The sequence below is a fragment of the Pholis gunnellus genome (genome assembly GCF_910591455.1).
Source record: "Pholis gunnellus genome assembly, chromosome: 8".
NCBI lineage: Eukaryota > Metazoa > Chordata > Actinopteri > Perciformes > Pholidae > Pholis > Pholis gunnellus.
Genome location: NC_136534.1, coordinates 25,620,103 through 25,646,216, shown reverse-complemented (window position 1 = coordinate 25,646,216; position 26,114 = coordinate 25,620,103). Strand labels below are relative to the sequence as shown.

The following is a 26,114-nucleotide window of genomic DNA, read 5'->3' as shown; positions in this document are numbered from 1 at the left end:
TTACATATTATTGAGTATAATAATACACGATAGTCGAGATCTTTTTACAGTTGAAGTGTAATATTTAGAGGGAAAAAGTGTAACAATGTTTTAAGAATTAAAGAATTAAAACAAAACCTTTTTTCTCTCAATGCACTGACGTTATTCTCACAACATGACTTTTTCCTTTACAGTTTCTTTCCACTTGTCAAGAGACAAAAACTGGTGATTGGTGAACTAGTTTGTGGTTATAGTTATTGTGGAAGGTTCCAGTGTGTTACAATTATTGTTCCTATTGTTTAGCAGCCAATCAGGAGCTGAAGCTGAGCAGGTGTGTGGACAGGTGGAGCTGGAACACAAACACGAGTCAGCTGCTGTGGACTGAAGGTGTCCTCTGTGTTCTGCTGTCACACTGCCCTCTAGTGGAACCACGCATTCATTACACTGCAGAGGGTTCAACAGTACAGACAGCCAAGGCCTCTTCACACGTCTCACGACAGAGAGAATACAAAAAATATACAGAAAAAAAATGAAAATTACACAAAAACTTTGTCTACAAAATAAAAGTCCTGCTTCTCTGTGAAACAAAACCATCATGACTAGAAGTAGAGAGAACTAGAACATGTCTTTAGTGCAGAATAACACAGTTATGACATCAATCATTAAAAAGAAAAAAAAAAGTTGAATTTCTTTTATAAAAAAATTTAAACAATAGAATCTATAAATCCAACATGTTTCCAACAAGTGTTACCAATGAAAGAAATGGAGTCTCTACATGTTATAAATATGAAACTATTGACATGTTTCAGCCTCTGCTCTCTTCTCCTCTCCTCCCCTCTCCTCTCTCCTCTCTCCTCTCTCCTCTGTGTTCACTTCCTGAAGTTCAGTCAAAGTTTCTCTGATTTGTCTGATTTGGTCTCAGATGAATCAATCATGACTTCATAGTTTTTACACAATCTGGTTAAAGTAAACGCTTTATTAGTGGAGAGATTTTGAATGAGATGTTTCTGATGAAATCATTGGGAGCGCTGCACCCCCCCCTGAAAGGCCATGTGGCTGGTTCAGGCCTTTAGTTGACCTCTTCTAAACACATGTAGTCTTTAGGCAGGTTGTCTGACTGCTACCTTCATGAGGTAGGAGCTCCGTCCCCAAGCAGGAAGTGACCGTCAAGCCATTCATAAACATGAGGTCCATGATAGTTCATATGGTTCATACAATTCATATAAAAAGGTTACAATGGTCCTCAGGTGCTTGATGCAACCTGTAGCACACCACAGAAGAAGAACTTTAGGTTGCTTAACTGTCAGATTACTATTTTTGATTATGAAATATCAACAAAAGAAGAACACAACAAGAGGAGCTCAGAGGCCCCAGATTGATCCTGATCAATCGTCTTTGTGTGTGCATTTTGAAATTACTGTATTTGTCCAAAATTTGACCACATATGGTGACTGTGTGTGTGTGTGTGTGTGTGTGTGTGTGTGTGTGTGTGTGTGTGTGTGTGTGTGTGTGTGTCTCGGACTGCACTCAGTGTAGGACACGTGTGCAGCAGGCGCACGCTTTGGAGAGCCACAGATCCCTGCAGCCTCTTTAAGTTGCTTTAATTTAACACCTACTGACCAGAACACCGTTAAAGATTACAATAAGTCATGTGAGACAACTGTTGAAGAGATTCACCACCATCATCATCATCATCATCATCATCATCATCATCACTCCACAGTTCTTGGTTCATCTTCAGCTGAAGTTCAGCGCTGTGTAAAGCCACTCGTCCTCCTCACGGAGGGCAGAGATCAGAACTGAGCAGGCTTCAGATCCCTTTCTTCTCACCGTGTCAATCACGTCTCGTGCTTTATCTGCTCCGTGTTTTGTTCTGAACGACTGCATTTCAGCGTCAGTAATCACTCCGTGCTCAAGAAGTTTATCCAGCAGCTGGTTCAGGACAGAATCAGTCACTCTGATGATAAATTGAGTCTGAGCTGAGAACAGCTTCTGGTCTGCTGGGACAATGTCCTCTGCTGAGACATTTCTCTGTTGAATTTCCGCTCTTGGACCTGGAAGACAACCAAGAAAATACTATTATGTGTTTTATAATCAACAAAGAAAATAGTGTAAAGTTCAGAAGAAATGAAGAGTCTGCTTTGAACTGCTACAGCAAGATATTTCTCACATTTCTGCAACGTAAATCACTTCCTCTGTTCTCCTTTGAGAAAAAGGATAGAATGTGTGTATATATATATATATATATGTATACACACACACATATACAGTATATATGTATACAAATTGTTCCCAGTAGTGTTACATGTAAGTAGTGGTGTAAAGGACCAGTGTCGATCCGTAGAAATATACAATCAGGACATCATTTATGCTTTCTCTTCTTTCTTGCTTTACCTTTGCTCTGAGAGGAGGATGCTCCTCTGTTCTCTAAAGTCTCTCCAACATCAGCATCATCTGTGTGAGAGAAGTTACAGTATGTGTTATTTTATACATTTGACTTATTACCTCTTTCTTATCTTCAAGTTAACCAGTGATTGGTAATTAGTTTATATCCATTTTTCAGGTTTAAAACATGTTTCTGTGTTATGTGCTGTAGGTTACATCATGTTGTCTGTGATAGAGGATTAGTTGGAGTGTAATCGCTGTGGGACATCGTCAACACTTTGCGTACCTAACGAAGTATTTCACCTCTTCTTTAACCTAACTAAGCATTTCATGATCTTTTCCTAAACTTTGTAGTTTAGTCTCATGCCGTGTTCACACCAAACACAAATAACACGTTGTCATGAAGCTGACAGGCTTTAAAGACACAGTGACGCTGTGTCTTTAAAGCCCGTCAGCGTTGAGATGCTCCTCCTGTCATCACTGACGTCCTGCTGTTGTTGAATCAGGAAACAGATCCTGTATCCCTCTGTGTTCAGAGCTCTACGATCCCTCACATCAGTAGAGACCGGACCAAACTATGTGTATGAATGTGTGTGTGTGTGTAAACCATATGGTACAAACAATGAAAACCACACTGCAGTATTTACAGCTAGATGACGTTATGTTGAGTGTTGATGGAGCTGCTACAATGTTAGCTTAGCATAGCACCGATCGATCTGAGCTCCATTCAGAAAACAAGTATTTTAAAAGTTATTTGCTTGTTGTCTTGAGGAGAGAACTAACAGAACATGAATTCAGACTTTCTACAAATCTTCATCATTATGTAGTTATTTCTGCGTCCCTTTATGTCCGATTATTGCAGTTAAATCACAGCAGAATGTGTTTATTTTGTGTTCATCCAGCTGTAGTAAACAGTGAATACTCCTCTGGATGATGTGATGAACCAGACAGCGTTTAGTTTCTCTGGATATCTGGGACTTCCACAACACGTACTAAGCAGAAGTAGAGGTTATTTCTTCCATGGTTGATGGAGGAAATAAATGACTTCGTTGATAACGGCTTCCATGGCGATAAGCCACTCCTCCTCTCACGCGAAAGACGCGAATAACCACAAATGGTCCCGTGAGTAACACAACGAGAAAATTAGCTTTGCGTTTGGTGTGAACACACCTTAAGGCTGAAAAATTTGAATGAGGTGAATTTGAGTATTTCGCATGTAATCTACGCGTTTGGTGTGAACGCGGCACAACACGACTCTGATCCCCCACCTGGGCGTGCGTTCGGTGGAATTATGTTTATATTGACGGAACCAGCGCCGCCGCCTGCGATGTTGGGGGCCACGATAACACTTCCACTCTGGGCAGAAACTGTGGATCCAGCAGCAGGAGTCCAACCAGAGGAGGAGGAGGAGGAGGAGGAAGGTGTTGGAGGGGGGTTTTGTGCAGCCGTTGATCCAGCTGTTGATGAAAGTCACAAACAAACAGGGTTATTTCCTGAAGTACATCAGAGTTCTTCCAAACACCACTCTGATCCCCCACCTGGGCCTGTGTTCTGTAACTTCTCCGCCTCGTTGTTGAGGTTCATCCTCTTCAGGATTTCAACCGTCACGTCCACAGCCGACTCAAAAGAAATGAAAAGTCTGTTTTGAACTGCTACAGCAAGCTATTTCTCATATTTCTGCTATGAAAATAACTTCCCGTGTTCTCCTTAAAGAAAAAGGATAGAATGGATACATATATACATATTTATACAGTATATTATATATATATATATATATATATATATATATATATATATACATATATTGTTCCCAGTAGTGTTACATGTCAGTAGTGGTGTAAAGGACCATTGTCGATCTGTAGAAATATACAATCAGGACATCATCATTAATGCTTTCTGTTCTCTGATCTCTGGTAATGTTACATGTAAACAACAAATCCATGTTGAATTTGAAATGAGGAGAGCTAGTAACGTTAGCCGCACCGCTAACGGCTAACGTACGGAGGTTCCATTCAGTTCCATTATGATGCCTTCAGGCTCTGTTCAGGTAAAATGATGACGTGTTCGTGATGTGTTCAAATGTATCATCAATCATTTGAATTGTGTGAAAGGATCAAATTGAAACATGTTGATGTTTACTCTGACTTGAGAGCGGTTGAATAGATGTATTTGGACGGTGGAGTCTTGTAGACCAGCTGCTATAACAAAACAAACAACAATCTGCCAACATGGATCATCTATGATCGGTAATCTGCAGCAGATAAATGTGATCATGGATCTCTAAACGTTATATTTGCTCCTTTCTTCTGTTGTGCTGATCAGATCCGTGACTCCGATCTGAACCGTGAGCTTTATGATCCGTTGCACCCGTACATGAAGGCAAGTTCATTTATTGAGCTCATTTCAGCAAGAATTCAAAGCACTTCACAAAAAACATCAAAAGCCCAAAATGCAAAAGAGACATTATAAAAAGACATTTAAAGACATTAAAGAGCCAAAATTAAAAAAAGCTAAAAAAGCATAAAACGGGTATAAATTAAGCCTAAATAAAGAATGATATGAGATGTGGAGCTCCCTGAATGTTCATGAGAGCCGCACACATTTGTTCTACTCTCGTCCATCACTGGGTGTCTGATAGTCTTTACCTAGCGATACGTGACGCTTCCAGACTGCGTTCCTCTCTTCGTCCAGGATCGACAAAGTCACTGTCCTCGTGTTGGGGGTCAGGAAAACTTCAAATGTCGGATGGAAATTCGGTTCATACGTCGAGTCAAATTGTTCACACTGAAAACAAGAAGTCAAAATGTTTATCTGCTACCTCCCTGATTGTGAATCTACATGCAGCCAAACTTGTATTTGTATTTGCATGTTTTTCATCATGAGCACCATCATACTTTTGTCACAACCCGGCTCTTAGGCCATGACAAATATGGACAAGACACAGGGGATGGTGGTAAATTAACGTATTTATTGTTAACCAAATAAGAAAGTAATTACCCTTGTGAAGTGTGTCGGTCAGTATATCAGTAGTGTGAGCATGGATGTATGTGTGATGAAGTGTGGGGTGTTGTCAGCGAAACCAAAGAAGACCAAACCAAAGTATAATCGGCAGCCACTGGCAGAGATCACTCCAAGTATGTCAGAGAACGACCAGGGCAGAGCAACACTGGAGCAGGGCTTTTATGCTCCAGAACCAGGTGCTCTGCATCAGGCAATCAGCCACGATGTTAGAGGCGGGGTCGTCACACTTTGTATAGATGAGCTGGAGAATGCTCAATCTGTCGGCCGTAACGTTAAGAGACGAGGAAGACGATCTGTCGGAGACGACGTGTACGGTGATAAAATCACTCACAAACTATAATCTGTGTTTAAAGTTCAGGACAGACAGACATCCAAAACAAGCTTCTAATTCACTTTTATTGTTTTGGACGGTATGTTTGGCTAACAGATAACAGCTATGGGAACTGCCACAGACACAAACTGAAAAAGGCGTTCAGGAATAAAACTGAATGTGGACACAGACTCTTAGAAGTGTAGAAGTGATCTGACTCACCTCAGGCTGGATCAAGAATCCCTCAGGTTCACAGTGGACATGGTAACTTTTACCAACGTCCAGCAGACATTTGGAGGAGATCTGGATGTACTTCGCAGGTTGTTGTCTTTTGGCAACCTTCGTTAACGGAACATTTTTATTAGTTTAGTTCAAGCTCAGATAGTCAAGGTAATTTTATGTGTAGAGTACATCTAAAGATGAGAATTACAGTCAATTAAAAAGATAATTATAAGGATATACTGTAAATAAATTAATAAAAGCGTAGAATAAATGATTCTAGATAAAAACAAAACAAATGCTACAGCACTGCAAACAAACAGGTTATGTCTTCATGGTGACTATTAAAAGGCTAAAGAAAAGAGATGAGTTATCAAATGTTCATCTTCATCATTTGAATTCAGAGTGCTGTTTCCCATTTTTATTTAACCAGAACATCATTGTTATTTGCCTTTATGGTAGATTAAAAGTTTTTGAAATTTGTATAACTTGGGTAAGTGGTGAGAAGGGAAATTTTTCCTTCATATTTTTACAGACTGTTTTGAGTATTTTCTCACATTTCTTTTGGTCATGCAGCAATAAACAAATCATATTCAATGATGTGAAGTTCAGTTTACATCCAGGAGGGAGATTCTCATCTTCCAACCCAGTAAAATACTGGTTTCAACTGGGACGCCAAATACTGAAAGTCCAGAAGCCGTTCTCTCTCTGGCTGTAGATTCTAAATTGTTCTTTTAAGTTTTGGAACTAACCTAGTCCATTTTTTTTAAAAGGGACTGTGACACAAGTTCATTTTAATAACGTTCACTCTGCCTGTAAAGCCTCTCAGTTGAGTGATCATCTCAGCAAATCTTTTTCCATTATTTCTGTGTTGTGTTTACTATTCATGCCATCTGGTAGAAGTATCACGAATGTTAGTGTCAGATGGAAATACATGCTGAGAGAGAATAAAAAAAACTACAAAAAACTAAACAATCTCAAGATTTACAGTTCAGATAGATTTGATTCTGAGCACAGCACGAGGAGCAAAGTGTGAATCGTCTTTGTGGAAACAGCTGTGGCTTAAAACAAGAGTTTAAGTTGCTGGTGAGCACATAAGACAGATAGCTTTACCTCATCCACAGGGATGTTTTTCTGCAGCAGAAATACATTGAGAATTTGATGCCTGACGTGCGGGGGTCGGAGGAACAGCAGAACTTGGCCCTTTATTGGCCACATGAAGGTCCGAAACCTCCTGACGATATCCCAGATGAGGCCAAAAGCGGAGAGGTTCGGGACCTTCACCACCACATGAGTATCCGTGATCTCCAGCGGCTCCAGGATTGTCATTCCATCATCAGTGATGTGGACGACAGACAACAGGCTGTCAAAGTCCAACGCTGTGGGAGCAAAGAGCTGTTAAACCTTTATTTATTATTGATAAAACAGGTTCATCCCAACCTAATTCATTTCTTACCACTTGAGTTCAATTTGTCATTTTTTACTCCGCCAGGAGAATCATGCGATTCCACCACTCTTTACAAACCCCCGGTCCCGAGTGATACCCCAGCTGAGTGCATCACCGACCCCCCAAACAACTACTATGCGGCAAGAGACACAGCGGAGGGACAGTTTGCATTGTGTTTGGCCTAACGGCTAACGGAATGGACGATGAGTTTGGCAGCTAACGAAGCTACCAGTACACACTCTGCTGAGTACCTCTCTGCAGCTTCTCTGTGGCTCACTGTCATTGTTTTAGTCAGTGTGGCTGGCTAACCGCTAACAGCTAACGGAAGATTGAGCTGATTTCCTGCTTACATCACCGCTTGTTTTTGAGTTTGCATGAAGTGTGTTAGCCAATTGACTCTGGAGCCTCCCACTCCGCCCCTATCCTTTAACTATTACTTTTGAATTAATTATTATTTTCCCACATGTGATCCGTCTGGATCTGTGCATTTAGTGTTACCACCATTATAATATATTTTTTTGCATGTCACCAGATGCAGCTAGTTTTACGCATTAATACAACTCTTTGTAGTTTTGGTAATTTATTCCTGAACACTGAAGACAGCCATGTCTTTACCGTGCTTTGTTTCACAGTGTGGGAGGTGGAGCTGACAGACTGCAGCATCCTCAGAACTCTTGATGTTGAACAGCGGCCCTGCAGCCTTCTTGCCAGCTGGTTGGAGGAGGCCCTCATCCCATTGGACAGTCCTGTACAGCAGCTCTGCCTCTTGAGCCATAACAAACACCAGTCCAGTCAAAGAACACTGGAACACACCTGGACCAGGACACCTGAACCTGTAGGACACGGAAAGGACGAATAAATATAAGAAGCATCTATTGGCCTGTTAGTCACATGATCTGTTTTCACTCACAGGTGTCCATGTGCAGCACAGGGAAACTGATCGTAGTGTAAAGCGTGACGACACCCAGGGGACAACTCCACTCTTATTTAGGACGTTTTAAGACCCGTAGTTTGTTTGCTTTGTTGTAGATTCAGAGACTAACTTCGTACAGTGGTTGCATTTGCCCTCGGTTTGTGTTCACACAGCGAAGTTCAAGACTAATGCCATGTGTGAGAAAGCTGTTCTGTCATTGGTCAGACACGTTACCGGGAAGATTCTTCTTGATTATGAGCATCAGCAGCATGTATTACTTGTTGTGAACATACTCTCAAGACAATTGTTCTTGAGATTTTGTTCCCACTTCCCTCATCAACCTCTCTATTCATATACCGGCCCAGACTCTTTGTTCTTCTGTCAGTTTGTCATCGTTTCAATGTCGCCTTTTGTATTCAAAGCCACCTGAACCAGGACCTGAACCGTGAATGAATGCATGCACAGTTTTATTAATCTGATTCTTGTTTTTGATATGGATTCTCCACAGTTTTATAAATACGGTCCAGGTCCTGTTTTGACTTGCTCCCCACAGACAACAGACCTTCGTTTAGAATCACAACTTGATGAACCATGAAAGAAGCTGGAAGAGTGTATTTCATAGGATTACCTGTATGAAGATTCAGCTGTGTGTTCAGGTGAGAATGAGGATGGAGCCTGGAATGAAGAAGGCACAAAGTTAGTGATTTCAATAGAAATCAAGTAACAAGCCACAGTTCTCTGCCCTCTGTTCCCCTGGTACACAATAATTACATTTACTCAGCAGAGAAACCTCAATAAATAAACTTCACGCTCTTCAGCTGCTGCTCCCTCACCTCTTTGTCGGGCACATTTGTTTTCTCATCCAGTTTGCCGTCGGCGTCACCTGATGGAGAGAAGAAGAGAAAGAGAAACATCAGCAGACAAAGTTCTTCAAACAGCTCGAACAGAATTGAAGAATACTTTTTGTTACGATGAGGCTCATTAAGATCAGATTTTAATGTAGAATAGCTTGAATGGGGACATTCTTTCAATACTCACATTGTTTGTGTTTCTTAGTGATCGACCTGCCAGTCAACCTGTCGGGAGGAACACAATCCCAAAAGTTATGATCAAGTTTTAAATAATTCTTGGATTTAGCCAGCTTCATAGTCCTAATATGAAGCAACTAATCTGCTTTTTGATCTCGTCTCCTTCATGTTGTGAGCGTGCATTAGAGGAAATAACAGTCTAGATGCAGAAAAACATCACAGGAGAACAAAACCTACCTTTATTCACTCTACTGTGAAATCCCACGACTTCTAAAAACCTGCTTGTCTTTGCTTTGTCAGCTTTTATTTTATTGTTTGTGGAGAAATGAAAGAAAAGAAACATCAGAGGAACTGCACTCGATGGTAAAATCTCTGATTCTTTGGTCTCGAAGGGAGAAAAAGGAGGGAAACCCTCACTGTGAGTAAACCACCCTGTGTTTTATTAACAACACTGATGAACCAGCACGGACTGACTCGGACCCCCTCACTGACCTCAGAGTCTTCAGTCTGCAGTCTGGACTCTCCAGAAGGTCACACAGCAGCTTCACTCCTGAATCCTTCAGGTCGTTGTTACTCAGGTCCAGCTCTCTCAGAGGTGACGGGTTGGACTTCAGAGCTGAGACCAGAGAAGAGCAGCTGACCTCTGACAACCCGCAGCCAATCAGACTGAATGAAGGATAAATGATTCAGATAAACATCCGTTTATAATCCAATCAGATGTGTTCAGGTTTTAAATGTGGAGCTGACTTCATCATTCTGTTACTGCAGATCTTCATCATGATATCCGCCCTCTATTTTATTATTAGTAGAAACACACACCACAATAAATAGTTCCACTTCAGAGAGTAAACTTTATCAATTTAAATATGAGTTCAGATGATCTTCTGGATACAGATTACCGTTTACCAAACATGTGATGTACTTTAACAGCTAACGTTGGACATTTTCTGCACTTTCTTTACGAGACGGTTAACTTTTGTGACTGCAGACTAAAAGCTTAGTTTATACTCGCCACAGTGAAGCCGGCATGCTCCAACAATGATCATAATAAGCTTTGGTCGTGCACCTCTGAATCTTTGCTACGACGAGGCACAAATAGTTTACTGATAAAAGCACTATTTAGATGTCTGACACATTGTTTTAGATGCTTTAGAAACAGGAGGTCTTAAAAATCTACATTTGAGTAAATATTTAACAGCCAAATCAAATAGTTTACAGGATATTCAACCTTTGTTTCTTTATAATACATTTAATACTTGACTTGTTTACAGGGTTTGTATGAAGGTAATAAAGGCTCCATGAATATGAGATATGAGTTTACAGATGATAACAGTTCCTCCTCTTGGTTGTGGAGGTTGGTTTATGGCGTTACACTGGTTGTCTTCCTGATTCTTCACAGTTCATTTAGTTTGTTCGTCCTCTGGTGTTTCAGAGAATAATGCAATTAAAAGCACGTTGAGTATAAAACCTTTTGTTCATGCTCGGAGCTCACACGCCATCTGCAGAAGCTCACGCTACGGTGCCACGCCCAGGTGAACAAAACGTACATTTAGTCCATGAAAAATAAAAATATGAACAAAGAAAGAATTCACAACTTTATGGGTGTAAGTTGTGTTTGAACATAAATGAGATTAAATGGTTGATTAAACAAATAGGAATAGTATAGATTGATCTTCTTTAGCTCGTTCAGGAACAGCATCAACAGATGTACTGGTCTTTCTCTAGAGTTCTGTGGGAGATTAGTGGACCTGGTTCTTGTGTTCATGGTGCATGCAGCCGAGGGTTAGTCCACTTTATTACACTTTAAAGTCAAGTGTTTGGAGCTAATTCAGCCTGTGAGGGATGCAGATTTTGAACTAATTGAATTGTGGCTTTATTATAATTAGCATTTGGTTTGAATAATATTTTGGTTGAGCGTTTTGTATTTATCTGCTGCATACACGTGTTTAGCCTCATTTTAAGTTTGAGAATATTATCAGTGTAGAAATGTGCCACATTTTAATGTTGAAGTCTTATTTCTGTTATAGAACCACATTCACACCCACAAACGTAGAGGAAGAATAATATGTAGTAAAGATTCATCCGTGGAGCTGAAGCGTGGACTGACCTCAGAGTCTCCAGTCTGCAGTCTGGACTCTCCAGAAGGTCACACAGCAGCTTCTCTCCTGAATCCTCCAGGTTGTTGTAACTCAGGTCCAGCTCTCTCAGAGGTGACGAGTTGGACTTCAGAGCTGAGACCAGAGAAGAGCAGCTGACCTCAGACAACTCGCACCACCTCAGTCTGAATGAAGGATAAATGATGTAAGTTTAGAGGACAATGTTCATTCAGTGTCAGGCGTTTAGAACGGAGACGTTTAGAAAATGGAAACTCCAAACACATGAGCTGAATGCAGGTTAAAAACTGTGAGTGACAAGAAGTGAATAAGAGCTCTCATTAATACTAATGACAACGTGCTGCTGCTTCAATAAAGACCAAGTGACTTCACTTGAACTCTGCCAGCTCCATCTAAACTCATGTCAGCCCAACACAAAGACATAAAATCACAGAAACTCATTGAAGATTCCACTCAAGAACACAAAGTTAACAAAGGTACCAAATGTGTCAGGAGGACATTTTGGGAAGATATGTGAACAAAAGTTATGTATTTTAGGAATAGTGGAGTCATAACATCAAAGCAGCTTCAGTTTAAGCATCAAATAGCTTCATAAAAATGAGGAAAAAGCAAAATACTGAAAACATTTGTTGTTGTGTGATAGAGAGATATTTATTCATTGTGTTGAGTAACTTTTATCATTTACTGAAGAAAACCTGATGAGAATACAAGATGAAAATCAAGTATATATTATATTTATGTAAAATAAATAAGAATACAAACAAATATTTGTTCGTGGTCTAACGATTCATGAACATTGTTCTGCAACTCTTGGTTTATTGAGGCTTTTATTAATAACAAAAAGCTCAATTTTGTTGTTTTTTACAGAATCTGTGTTTTCCAAAGTTGTGTATTTTTACGATGATAAAAACTGAATATGGTTCAGAGAATTATGTTGTATAAGATCATATGTCATCTGGTATTTTACCTTCGACTGTTGAAACTATCTTCGTCTAGATTGTAGAAGAAAAGCCGATCCGTCCGATGTGTTCTCTAAACGATATAAACAACGAGTTCCATTGTGTTTTCTACTCTCCTTTTTCACCGTGAACACTGCGATGCTTTGTTTGGTAAGTCAAACATAGATTTTATATATATGGATGATGCACAAAGACTGAGATGGCTGTTTAAAAGTGGAACATATAACTTAGCCAGGTATCTGCAGAACGTCTGGAAGAAGACGAAAACAATAGCTCTTTACCAAGTTTTAGTTTTTATTTTCATCTACATGTTTTGTATTTTCAAGACCAGAAGATGTCTGGAAAAAAGTGTTGTCTTGTAATCCCATGTGGGATGGAGCAAATGTTAGGCAATAAATGAATAAATATGTTTTATTTAAATCTATAGCTCAACGTTTCTCTGCCACAGTTAATTAACTTTTACTACCGCTGAGGCTTTAAGATCCTTTAAGATCCGTATAATATCAGCTTTATGTCTGCACAGGAGGAAAGAATGTTGGACTGACCTCAGAGTCTTCAGTCTGCAGTCTGGACTCTCCAGAAGGTCACACAGCAGCTTCACTCCTGAACCCTTCAGGTTGTTTTCACTCAGGTCCAGCTCTCTCAGAGGTGACAGGTTGGACTTCAGAGCTGAGACCAGAGAAGAGCAGCTGACCTCTGACAACTCGCAGCCCCTCAGTCTGAATGAAGGATAAATGATGTAAGTTTAGAGGACAATGTTCATTCAGTGTCAGGCGTTTAGAACGGAGACGTTTAGAAAATGGAAACTCCAAACACATGAGCTGAATGCAGGTTAAAAACTGTGAGGGACAAGAAGTGAATAAGAGCTCTCATTAATACTAATGACAACGTGCTGCTGCTTCAATAAAGACCAAGTGACTTCACTTGAACTCTGCCAGCTCTATCTAAACTCATGTCAGCCCAACACAAAGACATAAAAACACAGAAACTCATTTAAGATTCCACTCAAGAACACAAAGTTAACAAAGATACCAAATGTGTCAGGAGGACATTTTAGGACAATATGTCAAAAAAAGTTATGTATTTTAGGAATAGTGGAGTCATAACATCAAAGCAGCTTCAGTTTAAGCATCAAATAGCTTCATTAAAATGAGGAAAAGCTAAATACTGAAAACATTTGTTGTTGTGTGATAGAGAGATATTTATTCATTGTGTTTAGTAACTTTTATCATTTACTGGAGAAAACCTGATGAGAATACAAGATGAAAATCAAGTATATATTATATTTAAATAAATAATAATATAAACAAATATTAGTTTGTGGTCTAACGATTTATGAACATTGTTTTGCAACTCTTGGTTTATTCAGGCTTTTTTTAATAACAAAAAGCTCAACTTTGTTGTTTTTTACAGAATCTGTGTTTTCCAAAGTTGTGTATTTTTACGATGACAAAAACTGAATATGGTTCAGAGAATTATGTTGTATATGATCATATGTCATCTGGTATTTTACCTTCGACTGTTGAAACTATCTTGGTCTAGATTGTAGAAGAAGAAAAGCCGATCCGTCCGATGTGTTCTCTAAACGATATAAACAACGAGTTCCATTTTGTTTTCTACTCTCCTTTTTTACCGTGAACACTGCGATGCTTTGTTTGGTAAGTCAAACATAGATTCTATTTCATCCTTACTGACCGCCAGAGGCAGTGCTTAACACTGGATATCTTTTGTCTCGCGCCTGCGCAGGTCGAGTATTTATATCAACAAAGTTACCTGTGACCTCGGATGACCCCCGTCGTCTATAAGTTCTGGTGTCATCCTAAGTTCAGTCCTTTTTCATCTTCTCGCTACGCAGGCTAGCTACCATGGTAGCATAAGCTTAAACAAAGATGTGTCTACGATCAAGACATATTGTAGCTTGTTGCTGTAGCCTTGTGACCACCGGAGTTGCGGATCTCTCGCCCTCCAGAGGCTGTTACAAGCTGTCCCTCTTAGGAGGGAGTGGCGTTTTTTGGCCGTTCGGACCATTGAGCCCCGGACTGGTGGACGCCCCTATCAGCGGTTATCACCAGTCTGATAAGGGCCACCGAAGTCGTGAAGACAGCAATCAATGAGATCGATTAATATTGTTTTCTATAACCGTTGTTCATCTTCCACGGTTGGTAGAGCGCTTCCGCTCTAGCTAACCGAGTGGCGTGCTTACGAGAGCGTAGAATATACGCTGTTGGCCCGCCCTTCACAGATACGGCTAATACAGTTAGCGAGTGGTTCCGCCCAGGCTAACTTGATGAGATGCTAGTTCGACAAGATCGACATTAGCATTGTGTCTACTGATTTTGTAACATTACGGCTATCACAGTTAGCAGAGTGTTCCCGCTCAGGCAAACTTGGACTAGATCGACATTGACATTGTGTCCATTGAGATTTAATTTTACATCTGACAGATTTCACAGTTAGCAGTGTCCTCGCTCAGGCTAACCTGGTGGGACACCAATATCTGCAGCGACTGTCCAAGTGAAGAGTGTCCAAAGAGATCACTCCCCTCTGATTGCCCCCTGCCTGTTCTCTCAACATTCAGCAGAGCGCTCCCGCTCAGACTGACTTGGAATTCCACCTCAACTAGTGGGACAAGGGTTCCTCCAGAATCGCGGCCATGTTAAACTCTCGGCCATGCAGGAGGTGGCAAAATTTGGCTTTGCACGTATGCCAGCCATTTAGCCGACTATTGCGTCCCTCAGAGTTCCCCTGAGGAGAATCTGAGGCCCGATGTCAGGTGCCCTCGACCCCAACTTCGGGTCAAATATTACCTGCTATCCAGGGCTTATGACACAGCAGTGCCGTGGACCGTATCGGCAACTCCCTCTCCCACCTCATGCTTGCCCTTGCAGCTTCTCTGCAGCAGGCTACTTTCGGCGCTTCTGCCTCCAGCCTCAGTGATGCTTCATTGCAGGCGTTTGCGCTCATGTCGAGGGAACTTGGACGTAGGATGTCCACCCTGGTCCAGACTCGCCACCAGGTTTGGCTGGAGCAGTCACCCCTGTCTGAAACATGTAAAAGGACCCTCCGTACTGTCCCAGTGGAACCTGGTTAGCTGTTCAGGTCAGCTGCTATACAGGCGCTTCAGCGAACTGTTGAAGCTAGCCAGAACAGGCATCAGTTCTCTGGTCTTTGCAGAGACATGCCTGCACCCTGCAGACCTAGGGGTCCCACTTTGGCCCCCCAAGGCTATTTTTTCAGCCTCCAGCTTACCCCAGTAGCCATCACGGGCCTCAGCATCCCGCTGAGAGGCCGGCCCGCTACCAATACAACCCTACCTAAGTCCCCGCCAGGCAACCTCTTGGGGACTAACCCCCCAAAGCCTCCAGAGGCAGGGGGGCCAGGAGACGATGTCTCCGGGCCGGCTGTCGGTTTTTTCTCCCAGATTCCCAAGGGAGAGTGGTTCACTTCTGTCGATGCCTATTCCCATGGTACATCACCACGGGCAGTTTCTTCGTTTCGCCTTTTAAGGCCGCCATTTTCAGTCCAGGGTGCTTCCATTCGGACTCTCCCTTCTCCCCACGGGTGTTCACAAGGTGTGTTACTGCTGTTCTTTCCCCCTGCAATCACAGGGCGTGAAAATACTGCCGTACTTAGACGACTGGCTGACCTGTGCGCCATCCCGGCTTCAGGCACCACAGGACACTGCTCACCTTCTCTCATGTGGCCCAGTGGGGCCTCAAGGTGAACATGAAGAGGAGCTACCTGAGCCCTTCTCAGAGCATAACCTTCATTAGTGTGGCCCTATGAGGGCCTGTCTGTCGCCCCAGCCTGGGGACAACATCCCCCATAACCTCTCCCCCTTCCGAGAGGGCAGACGGTTGCCCTACATCAGGGGTCGGCAACCTTTACGATCCAAAGAGCCATTTTGCCCTATTTTCCACCAAATAAAATTCGTCTGGAGCCGCAAAAGCTATTTGATGTCAAAGTTTTCGCCACATATCAAGCATTCAGGTAAGATGCAAGTGGCGGATCGCGTAACGCGGCCGTTTTTGAATATATTACTATTTTGCTCGACAGGTTCGAATCCAGGTTGATGCGATCTTTCCATAAATATATTTTCTTCAATGTATTTCTTCATACGTGGCTGTGATGTAGTGCTCACTTATACAATCGTAATCCCCGCAATCTATATGAGATGTGGATTTTAGATCTCCAGCAATATGTTTGTGAATATTTGACGAATCTGGCAACAGAGGCAGAAAACAGCTGCTGCTGTTACGCGAACACAACACACGCACGGAAGGGAAACCAGTAGGTTTGAAACCAGTTGAACCGGCACCCACTGCATGCCCAGTGCACGTGAATAGTCACGTGATAATCATTTTCATGCGTTTTAGTCTGGACGGAGATCATCTCGAAAACAATGCTTAGTGTGGATGTAGCCTCAGGGAGCCGCAGCAGAGGGGCCGAAGAGCCGCATGCGGCTCCGGAGCCGCAGGTTGCCGACCCCTGCCCTACATCCTTTTCTCCGCCTATTGGGTAAACTGACAGCTGCCTCAACTGTTGTTCCCTTGGGTTTGCAGATGGCTGAACAGCCTTCACTTGGATGCCAAGTGGCACAGACACAGGGCAATAATAGTATCAAAACAATGCCTACTCACTCTATCCCCATGGAGGGAGAGTGCATATCTGGCAAACAGTGTCCCCATGTACTCGGTTCCATTCCGCTTGGAGATTGTCACAACAGATACCTACCTCTCAAGGTGGGGTGCAGTGTGACAGAACAGGACTGCTTGGGGGCAGTTGTCTGCTCAAAGACCGCAGGGGCAGGTCAATGTTCTGGAGCTAGTGCTCAAACACTTCCTGCCATATTGAAGGGAAAGCATGTGCTTGTCCGGTTGGACAACACCTCTGCTGTGTTTTCACATAAACCATCAATAGGGCACCAGATCTGCAGAAGTTGCTACGGGGATCACCGTGCCCTTCTGACTTGGGCGGCCCCTCGCCTGACCAGCCTTCGGGCAATGTACCCACCAGGAGAACAAAACCAGGTTGTGGTTTTCCTGTTCCGTCACAAGCCTCCACCGGGAGAGTGGTGGCTTCATCCAGACGTGACGTCGACCCACTGCCCCCACTGGTTCTCCCTGACGGAGAGGACCAGTCCTCTCGGTCAAGATGCCCTGGCTCACATTGGTTTTTTTTATGCCTTTCCACCATTCCCTCTGATCTTGACAACGCTTCCCAGAGTTCTTCCCCGACAGGAGGGACCTTCTGTCGCAACTAGAAAGTCGAATTTGGTATCCCATTCCCTGCCGCCTTCAACTATGGTTCTGGCCCGACCGGATGCTGAGTGGCTGCATAGAACTAGTCAGGCTGACTATTCTGAATGCCAGGGCGCGATCTACCAATCTGCAGTACGAAAACAGGAGGAAGCTGTTCTCTGACTAGTGTGCGGCTCAGAACAAGGTCCCAGTACATTGCCCTGTGCCTGCTGTACTGAGTCTCTACAGTCCCTCCTAGATAAGGGCCGGTCTCCCTCTACCCTTGGCGTATACGTGGCCACTATTTCGGGGCAGCATACTAAGGTCGACAATGACACAGGAGAGAGCCACAGACTGGCGTCCCTCTTCCTAAAAAGGGGCTCTGCGATTGCGTCCCCCGAGCGCCCCGAAGGCCCCTGCATGGGACCTACCCTTGGTACTGGATACCCTATGCTTGTCTCCTTTTGAACCCCTGGCACAGGCGGAGCCGAGATGGCTATCGGCCAAAACGTTTTTTCTCCTTGCCGTCACTTCAGCTCAACGTGAGGGCTTGGGTGTCACTTTGTGGCCTAATGCAGCGTTTCTCCCAAGGGTGTTGACATGCTCACATATCAACCAGCCTATCCAGCTCACGCAGGTTGACCCTCCCATCAGGAGAGGAGCGGTCAAGGCTGCTGTGCCCAGTGCGGGCCCCCAGAGCTTATGTGGAAGCCACCGCCTGCAAACGGCGGTCGGAGCCTAAGGAGGGCTGTGCTCTTTCAACAAAAACAAAAAAAAGCAATACAGCGCCTATCCCACTGGATAGTGGAGGCCATTGCCTATACATACAAGGCGAGCGACCGCGCTCGGCCATCCGGGGTGAAGGGCCACTCTACCAAAAGTGTCTCCACGTCAGGGGCAACACTGAGAGGTGTGCCTGTGGAGGATCTATGTGCTGCGGCCTCATGGGCATCACCGAGCACATTCACCAAACACTACAGAGTTAACGTTGCCACCCCTCACCCACTGGGGAGGGTTCTTTAGCCAATTTCCTCTGCGGGCCGCCCCCCCAATAACATGGTAGGGGAAACACTGCTCTGTTGATATAAGTCATCCAGTGTTAAGCACTGCCTCTGGCAGTCAGTAAGAATGAAATAGAACGAAAGTTACGAATGTAGCTATGGTTCTATGAATCCTGGATGACCGCCTGAGTTCTTGGTCACTCGGAATCCCGTGAACTCGTGAGAAGATTCCGTAGGACTGAACTCAGGATGAAACCGTAACTTATAGACGATGAGGGTCATCCGAGGTCACAGGTGACTTTGTTGAGATAAATACTCGACCTGCACATGCGCGAGACAGAAGATGTCCAGCGTTAAGCACTGCCTCTGGCGGTCATCCAGGATTCATAGAACCGTAGTTACATTCGTAACTTTCGTTTTATAAATATGGATGATGCACAAAGACTGCGATGGCTGTTTAAAAGTGGAACATATAACTTAGCCAGGTATCTGCAGAAAGTCTGGAAGAAGAGGAAAACAATAGCTCTTTACCAGGTTTTAGTTTTTATTTTCTTCTACATGTTTTGTTTATTCAAGACCAGAAGATGTCTGTAAAAAAGTGGTGTCTTGTAATCCCATGTGGGATGGAGCAAATGTTAGGCAATACATTAATAAATATGTATTATTTAAATCTATAGCTCAACGTTTTTCTGCCACAGTTAATAAACTTTTACTACCGCTGAGGCTTTAAGATCAGTATAATATCAGCTTTATGTCTGCACAGGAGTAAAGAATGTTGGACTGACCTCAGAGTCTCCAGTCTGCAGTTTGGACTCTCCAGAAGGTCACACAGCAGCTTCACTCCTGAATCCTCCAGGTCGTTTCGACTCAGGTCCAACTCTCTCAGAGGTGACAGGTTGGACTTCAGAGCTGAGACCAGAGAAGAGCAGCTGACCTCTGACAACTTGCAGTACCTCAGTCTGAATGAAGGATAAATGATGTAAGTTTAGAGGACAATGTTCATTCAGTGTCAGGCATTTAGAACGGAGACGTTTAGAAAATGGAAACTCCAAACACATGAGCTGAATGCAGGTTAAAAACTGTGAGGGACAAGAAGTGAATAAGAGCTCTCATTAATACTAATGACAACGTGCTGCTGCTTCAATAAAGACCAAGTGACTTCACTTGAACTCTGCCAGCTCCATCTAAACTCATGTCATCCCAACACAAAGAAATAAAAACACAGAAACTCATTTAAGATTCCACACAAAAACACAAAGTTAACAAAGTAAACAAAATACCAAATATGTCAGGAGGGCATTTTGGGAAAATATGTGAACAAAAGTTATGTATTTTAGGAATAGTGGAGTCATAACATCAAAGCAGCTTCAGTTTAAGCATCAAATAGGTTCATTAAAATGAGGAAAAAGCTAAATAGTGAAAACATTTGTTGTTGTGTGATAGAGAGATATTTATTCATTGTGTTTAGTAACTTTTATCATTTACTGAAGAAAACCTGATGAGAATACAAGATGAAAATCAAGTATACATTATATTTATGTAAAATAAATAATAATATAAACACATATTTGTTCGTGGTCTAACGATTTATGAACATTGTTTTGCAACTCTTGGTTTATTGAGGCTTTTATTAATAACAAAAATCTCAACTTTGTTGTCTTTCACAGAATCTGTGTTTTCCAAAGTTGTGTATTTTTACAATGATAAAAACTGAATATGGTTCAGAGAATTATGTTGTATATGATCATATGTCATCTGGTAATTTACCTTCGACTGTTGAAACTATCTTTGTCTAGATTGTCGAAGAAGAAAAGCCGATCTGTCCGATGTAGATAAAAATCAGGTCATGGACAACGTGAGTCTGTGGACATTCACTGCCTTTACTGTTGTTTTGTTGAACCATTTGGAACAACAGACACATTTCTTTGTGCTCAGGCGAATCCTGAAAATCTATGAATCAAAAATGTGAAACCCACAGACTGTATATAAGAAGTGGAGATAGTTGCCATTGGTTGGTGGACGGATGTTTTGAAGCCTTGATTTCAGTATTTTGGCCGTCACCATCTTGTTTTTTTTGCGACCAGTGAACAGGAAGTGACCATATTTGGACTGAGGAGGCGTGAGGTAGAGACGCCGTGTCCGTCTCTGGTATAGAGAGACCTGTCAATCACTGTGTAGCCCCGCCCTGAAAGCATACCCTGCTTTATGGTCTATTTGACTCTAAATGAACATCATGCTGCATTGAAGAAGACTTGAAACTAGAGATTGAGACCATAAACTCATGTTTACAATGTTTACTGAGGTAATACATCAAGAGAAAAGTAGAATCATTTTCTCATTGACTTCTATACAACCAGAGGATTCGCCCCCTGATGGTCAGTAGAGAGAATGCAGCCTTAAGACACTTCAGCTTTGGCTTCACGTTTAAGAACTGGAGGTTGCTGCTTGGGGAAACCTCAGTCAAGGATTTGTAGATATACAAAAACAACGAGACCATGTACAGTCAGTGAACTGACCTCAGTGTTTCCAGTCTACAGTGTGGACTCTCAAGTCCAGCACACAGCAGCTTCACTCCTGAATCCTTCAGGCCGTTGTGACTCAGGTCCAGCTCTCTCAGAGGTGACAAGTTGGACTTCAGAGCTGAGGCAATGACTTCACAGTCAGTCTCCAAAAGTTCACAGCCATTAAGTCTGTCATGGCACAAATATTTGTTAGATGTAACGATGAAAGAGGACACTTTATATTTACTTCATGCATTTGATGACAATGACAAAAGAAGTTCTCGTATTCAAGTTTAAATATTACAACTAATTACAAGAAATGGAGGAAAAAAGTTGTCTGTTGTCACCAAGAGCTCTAAATTACCTCAAAGCAGACAGGAATGTGTATAAATGTATGTGTATAATCCACAGACTATAGTTGATGCTATAATGTTAGCATAGCCTAGCATGAATCAAACTGAACTCCATTCAGAAAACAAGCATTTAAAAAGTTGTTTACCTGTCGTAATGCTGCAAGACCTAACAAGGCATGAATTCAGACTTTTTACAAATCAACATCATTATGTTGTTATTTCTGCAAAATCTATTTATTTTGGGTTCATACAGCTGTAGTGAACTAGGCAACATGTGTCTTGCTAGATACAGTGAATACGTTCACCGAGCACCGCTGGATGATATTATGAACACAACTACGTTGGGTTTCCCACCGTATCTGGTACAAGGGGTCTAGATCAGCACTGACTAAATATCTTGTAAAAAAGCTTAGGAATAGTGTAATAGATTAATTAAGTATGATTTAAAAATGGTGTCATATTCAATCTCATTATTATGTACCCAAGATCTTCCTCATTGCCAGTTTTTTGGTTCATTTTGTAAAAAATAAGTAAACAAGAAAATATGAAACACCAAAGTACGGTTTACATTTTGTATTATCAGGTCATTTGCAATTGCCTTCATCTTTTCAAGTGTTGATTGTAAAAAGAAATGTTATTTTTCAGTAAAACGCATTGGTGTGATAGTTTGTATATTTTAAGATTCAAACTACTTATCGAAACTGATTTATTAAGTTAATCACATCTGGACTTACACAGCTTTCCTGCAGTTCCTCACAACTGGAATGAGTCTCCGTCTTCCCTCTTGTGAGGTGTTGAACTTCTTCAGGTCCAACTCATCCAGAACCTCCTCTGACATCTGCAGCATGTAGGACAGAGCTGAGCAGTGGATCTCTGAGAGTCTCTTCTCTGATCGTTTCTTCGACTTGAGGAACTCTTGGATCTCCTGATGCACCGAGTGGTCGTTCATCTCTGTCAGACAGTGGAAGATGTTGATGCTTCTGTCAGGAAAGATTTCATAACTGTTCATCTCCTTCAGGTTGTTGATGGCTCTCTGGATGATTTCTGGACTGTTGTTCGTCCGACCCAGCAGGCCTCCTAAGAGTCTCTGGTTGGACTCCAGAGAGAGGCCATGAAGGAAGCGGACAAACAGGTCCAGGTGGCCATTTCTACTTTTGAGGGATTTCTCCATGGCTCTCCTCAGGAAGACATCCAGAGGTGAATAAGGATCCCATTTACCATGAAGACTGACTTCCTCATCAAAATCATCAAAAAAAATATCATCTTCATCTTCATCATCATTATCATCATCATCATCATCCTCATAATAATCATCATCCTCCTCCTCACGAGGCGGTGGAAAGAAGTCCCTCAGTACCTTTGTCTCCCTGTTTGTGAAACAGTGGAACATGTAGACTGCAGCCAGAAACTCTTGAACACTCAGATGAACAAAGCAGTAGACAGTTTTCCCGAAGATCACGCTCTCTCTTTTGAAGATCTCTGTACAAACTCCTGAGAACACCGAGGCCTCCGTGACATCAAGACCACACTGCTCCAGGTCTTCTTGGTAGAACATGATGTTTCCTTTCTCCAGATGTTGAAACGCCAGCCTCCCCAGCTTCAGAAGAACTTTCCTGTCAGCCTCTGTCAGCTCCTGAGTACTCGTCTCATGTCCCTCATGGTACTTCTGCTTCTTCCTCTTTGTCTGGACCAACAGGAAGTGTGAGTACATGTCAGTCAGGGTCTTGGGCAGCTGTTCTCTCTGGTCTGTAGTCCACATGTGGTCCAGAACTGTAGCAGTGATCCAGCAGAAGAGTGGGATTTGACACATGATGTGGAGGCTCCTGGATGTCTTGATGTGTGAGATGATTCTGCTGGACAGCTCTTCATCACTGAACCTCCTCCTGAAGTACTCGTCCTTCTGGGGGTCGGTGAAGCCTCGTACTTCTGTTACCCTGTCAACATGTGAAGGAGGGATCTGATTGGCTGCTGCAGGTCTGGAAGTTATCCAGATGAGAGCCGAGGGAAGCAGCTTCCCCACGATGAGGTTCGTCAGCAGCACTTTGACCGATGCCTTCTGTGTGACATCAGACACGACCTCATTGTACAATGAAAAATACAATGAAAGTCTGGTTTCATCCAGACCATCAAAGATGAACAGAACTTTACAGACAGAGAGCTTCTCTGCTGTGATCTTCTGTAATGTTGGATGGAAAACATGGAGCAGCTCGAGAAGACTGTACTGCTTATCTTTGATCAAGTTCAGCTCCCTGAACGAAAGCAGAACCACCAGACTGACATCTTGGTTTTCCAAACCCTCGGCCCAGTCCAGAGTGAACTTCTGCACCAAGAAGGTTTTTCCAATGCCGGCAACGCCGTTCGTCAGAACGACTCTGATGGGTCTCTGTTGGTCTGGTGAGGCTTTAAAGATGTCGTGGCACTTGATCGAGGTGTCATGGAGGGTCTTCTTCTTGGAAGCTGACTCAAGCTGCCTCACCTCATGTTGGGTGTTCACCTCTTCACTCAGTCCCTCTGTGATGTAGAGCTCAGTGTAGATCCTGTTAAGGGGGGTTTCACTTCCTGTTTTATCAGTTCCTTCAGTCACATGTTCACAGCTCCTCCTCAGACTGATCTTGTGTTCATCTAAAACCTCCTGTAGACCACTATCTCCTGAACGACAAGGAGAAATGTGAGACAATCAAATGCTCGGACAAAACAAGGTCAGAAAAACAGGTATCTGTGGCTGTCTGTTAAATGGCCTCTTTACCTACCTACCTGCCTGTCTACCTACATACGTACTGGTCTACGTACCCATCTACCTGGCTACCTACCTGCTGGTCTACCTACATATCTACCTGGCTGCCAGTCTACCTACCTACCTGTCTACCTACCTACCTGCCTGTCTACCTACTTGCCCCTCATGTATGTAAAACCGTGGTGTCTTGTAATCCCATTTGGGCCATAAATAAAACTAATACATTAATTCATAAAAATGGTTGAAGCCACATCTGTGAATCATTTCTTGGTGTCTCCATGCAGCAGAGAGTCATCTTACTTTGCACAGTGCTGGGCCCAATGGCTGTCTGCAGTCTAGATCTTTTTCCACACTGAGGACAGGAGGAGTCCCCCGATGGAGCAGACTGGTTCCAGTACGAGGTGATGCACTGTCTGCAGAACCAGTGTCCACACCTGGTAGAGACTGGATCCTTCAGGACGTCCCGACACAAAGCACAGCGGGACGGCTGCTCCTCCTCGGGGTCATGAGCCTTCTTCCTGTCTCAGTGGAGACCAACACATTCTTTATAACACATTTTATATTCATCATGAGGTGTTTTAAGTCACTTTAGAATATAATTTTATTATTTTTTCTAAAATACTTAAAATATGAATCATTCCCCAAATATGTGAGACAATATGTTAAATAATTAGAACAAAATCAAATCACAGACCTCTACCGTGTAACTACATAAAGGTTTATTACCGTTGTGGAAGCATCGTCTGTGGTCACTTCTGTGAGCAGTCTCTGTAAAAGCTGACAAAAGCTCTCCAGATTTGCAGATATCATCAAACCGTTTGCCACTAAACCGTGTTTTCTGCTGCTGAACTTTATGGGAGATTTCTGGCAAAACTGTTAAACTCCACTGACGAGAGAGAATTTCTGTAAACAGATAAGAAATACAAAAGGAACATGAAAGAAGTGTTACTGGTTTAATGGACGCTGGTGTTGAGCACATAATGTCTTTAAATGTCTTTCTCTGTTTCTGTACATCATCAACACATAAAGGAACACTTCATCCTTATTTATAGAAAACATCAAAACGAGCATCAAAGTGTTTCACAGACAGACATAACACAAGTTTTCACATAAATATATATTTACAAACACACATGAATGAATCCAAATGAAGTCTGTGAACTACAAGTAGCCTACAGATCTAACAGGAAGTGACTCTTTCTTTGACTTCCTGTTTATTCTCTGAAGGCTGAAAACGCCCCTGCTGCTTCCGCATTATCACGTCTACTTTCCATGCGAGAAGCAGTTCATCTGGAAAGTTAAATTAACCTTTATTAACTTTATTAATTCATATATTTTTTTCTACCAGATATTTTGGAGCTGTGTTTACCGTGAATCTCAGCATAGAGGCGCACTACAATGTAAGTCTGCTGAGTTGAGCGCAGTGTTAGTTACCGTAATGTTACGTTCGCGCGCGGCTAAGAGAGTAATACCGATATGAACCGTTTACATTGCGCGACAACAAACTCCCCAAAAAGGTCCCAACATGTTCAAACTGTCACTTAGCTCGCGTTAGCTGAGAAGCTATGAAAAGTTTACCTCGTAGTGGAGCAGCGGGCTGTGTTCATCTGACCGTTTCCTCATTTTAACTTCCTGGTAGAAGTTTATCTGAAGGGCGGGGATTAAATGAACGTGACTGAACTTGTTTGTCTCTCTAACAGTCCGTTGATGCTCTCCTGTATCCACCACTCCTTCAGTCTTTCTCTTTCCACACTGAACTTCCTCTCTATCAGCTCATGTTCAACACTTTACAGCTGCATATCTCACATTAATCCCTCTTTGTCATGATGTATATATATATCATTAAGATATTTTTACAGTTGAAGTGCAATATTTAGAGGGAAAAGTGTAACGTTAATGTTTTAAGAATT

The 26,114-nt window shown here is 42.5% G+C and overlaps 1 protein-coding gene across 2 annotated transcripts; it reads right to left on the bottom strand.

Moving 5' to 3' along the window:
* Positions 1 to 63: 63 nt before the first annotated feature.
* On the bottom strand, positions 64 to 25,851 carry LOC306700006 (NACHT, LRR and PYD domains-containing protein 12-like). Of its 2 annotated transcripts, XM_079164871.1 has the most exons (19): positions 25,783 to 25,851; positions 24,931 to 25,107; positions 24,505 to 24,722; positions 22,205 to 24,119; positions 21,133 to 21,306; positions 19,402 to 19,575; positions 12,921 to 13,094; positions 11,410 to 11,583; positions 9,795 to 9,968; positions 9,313 to 9,350; positions 9,108 to 9,157; positions 8,903 to 8,949; positions 7,977 to 8,194; positions 7,028 to 7,293; positions 5,918 to 6,034; positions 5,010 to 5,148; positions 3,633 to 3,821; positions 2,374 to 2,433; positions 64 to 2,033 (listed from the first exon to the last, which is right to left on the bottom strand). In XM_079164871.1, the coding sequence occupies exons 2-19, from the start codon at positions 24,942 to 24,944 to the stop codon at positions 1,717 to 1,719; spliced, it is 4,458 nt and encodes a 1,485-aa protein (XP_079020997.1). In that variant the 5' UTR covers positions 24,945 to 25,107; positions 25,783 to 25,851; the 3' UTR covers positions 64 to 1,716. The 2 variants fall into 2 exon arrangements, with proteins under 2 accessions (XP_079020997.1, XP_079020998.1); XM_079164872.1 differs by lacking the exons at positions 64 to 2,033; positions 2,374 to 2,433; positions 3,633 to 3,821; positions 5,010 to 5,148 and adding an exon at positions 5,156 to 5,678.
* Between the last annotated feature and the right edge of the window lie 263 nt (positions 25,852 to 26,114).

Coding starts and splice junctions, on each gene's coding strand:
- LOC306700006 (XM_079164871.1), bottom strand. Junction 13,095..19,401: donor TGCAGACTGGAGACTCTGAG/GTCAGTCCAACA, acceptor TCCTTCATTCAG/ACTGAGGGGCTGCGAGTTGT. Junction 9,158..9,312: donor CACTAAGAAACACAAACAAT/GTGAGTATTGAA, acceptor TCTCTCCATCAG/GTGACGCCGACGGCAAACTG.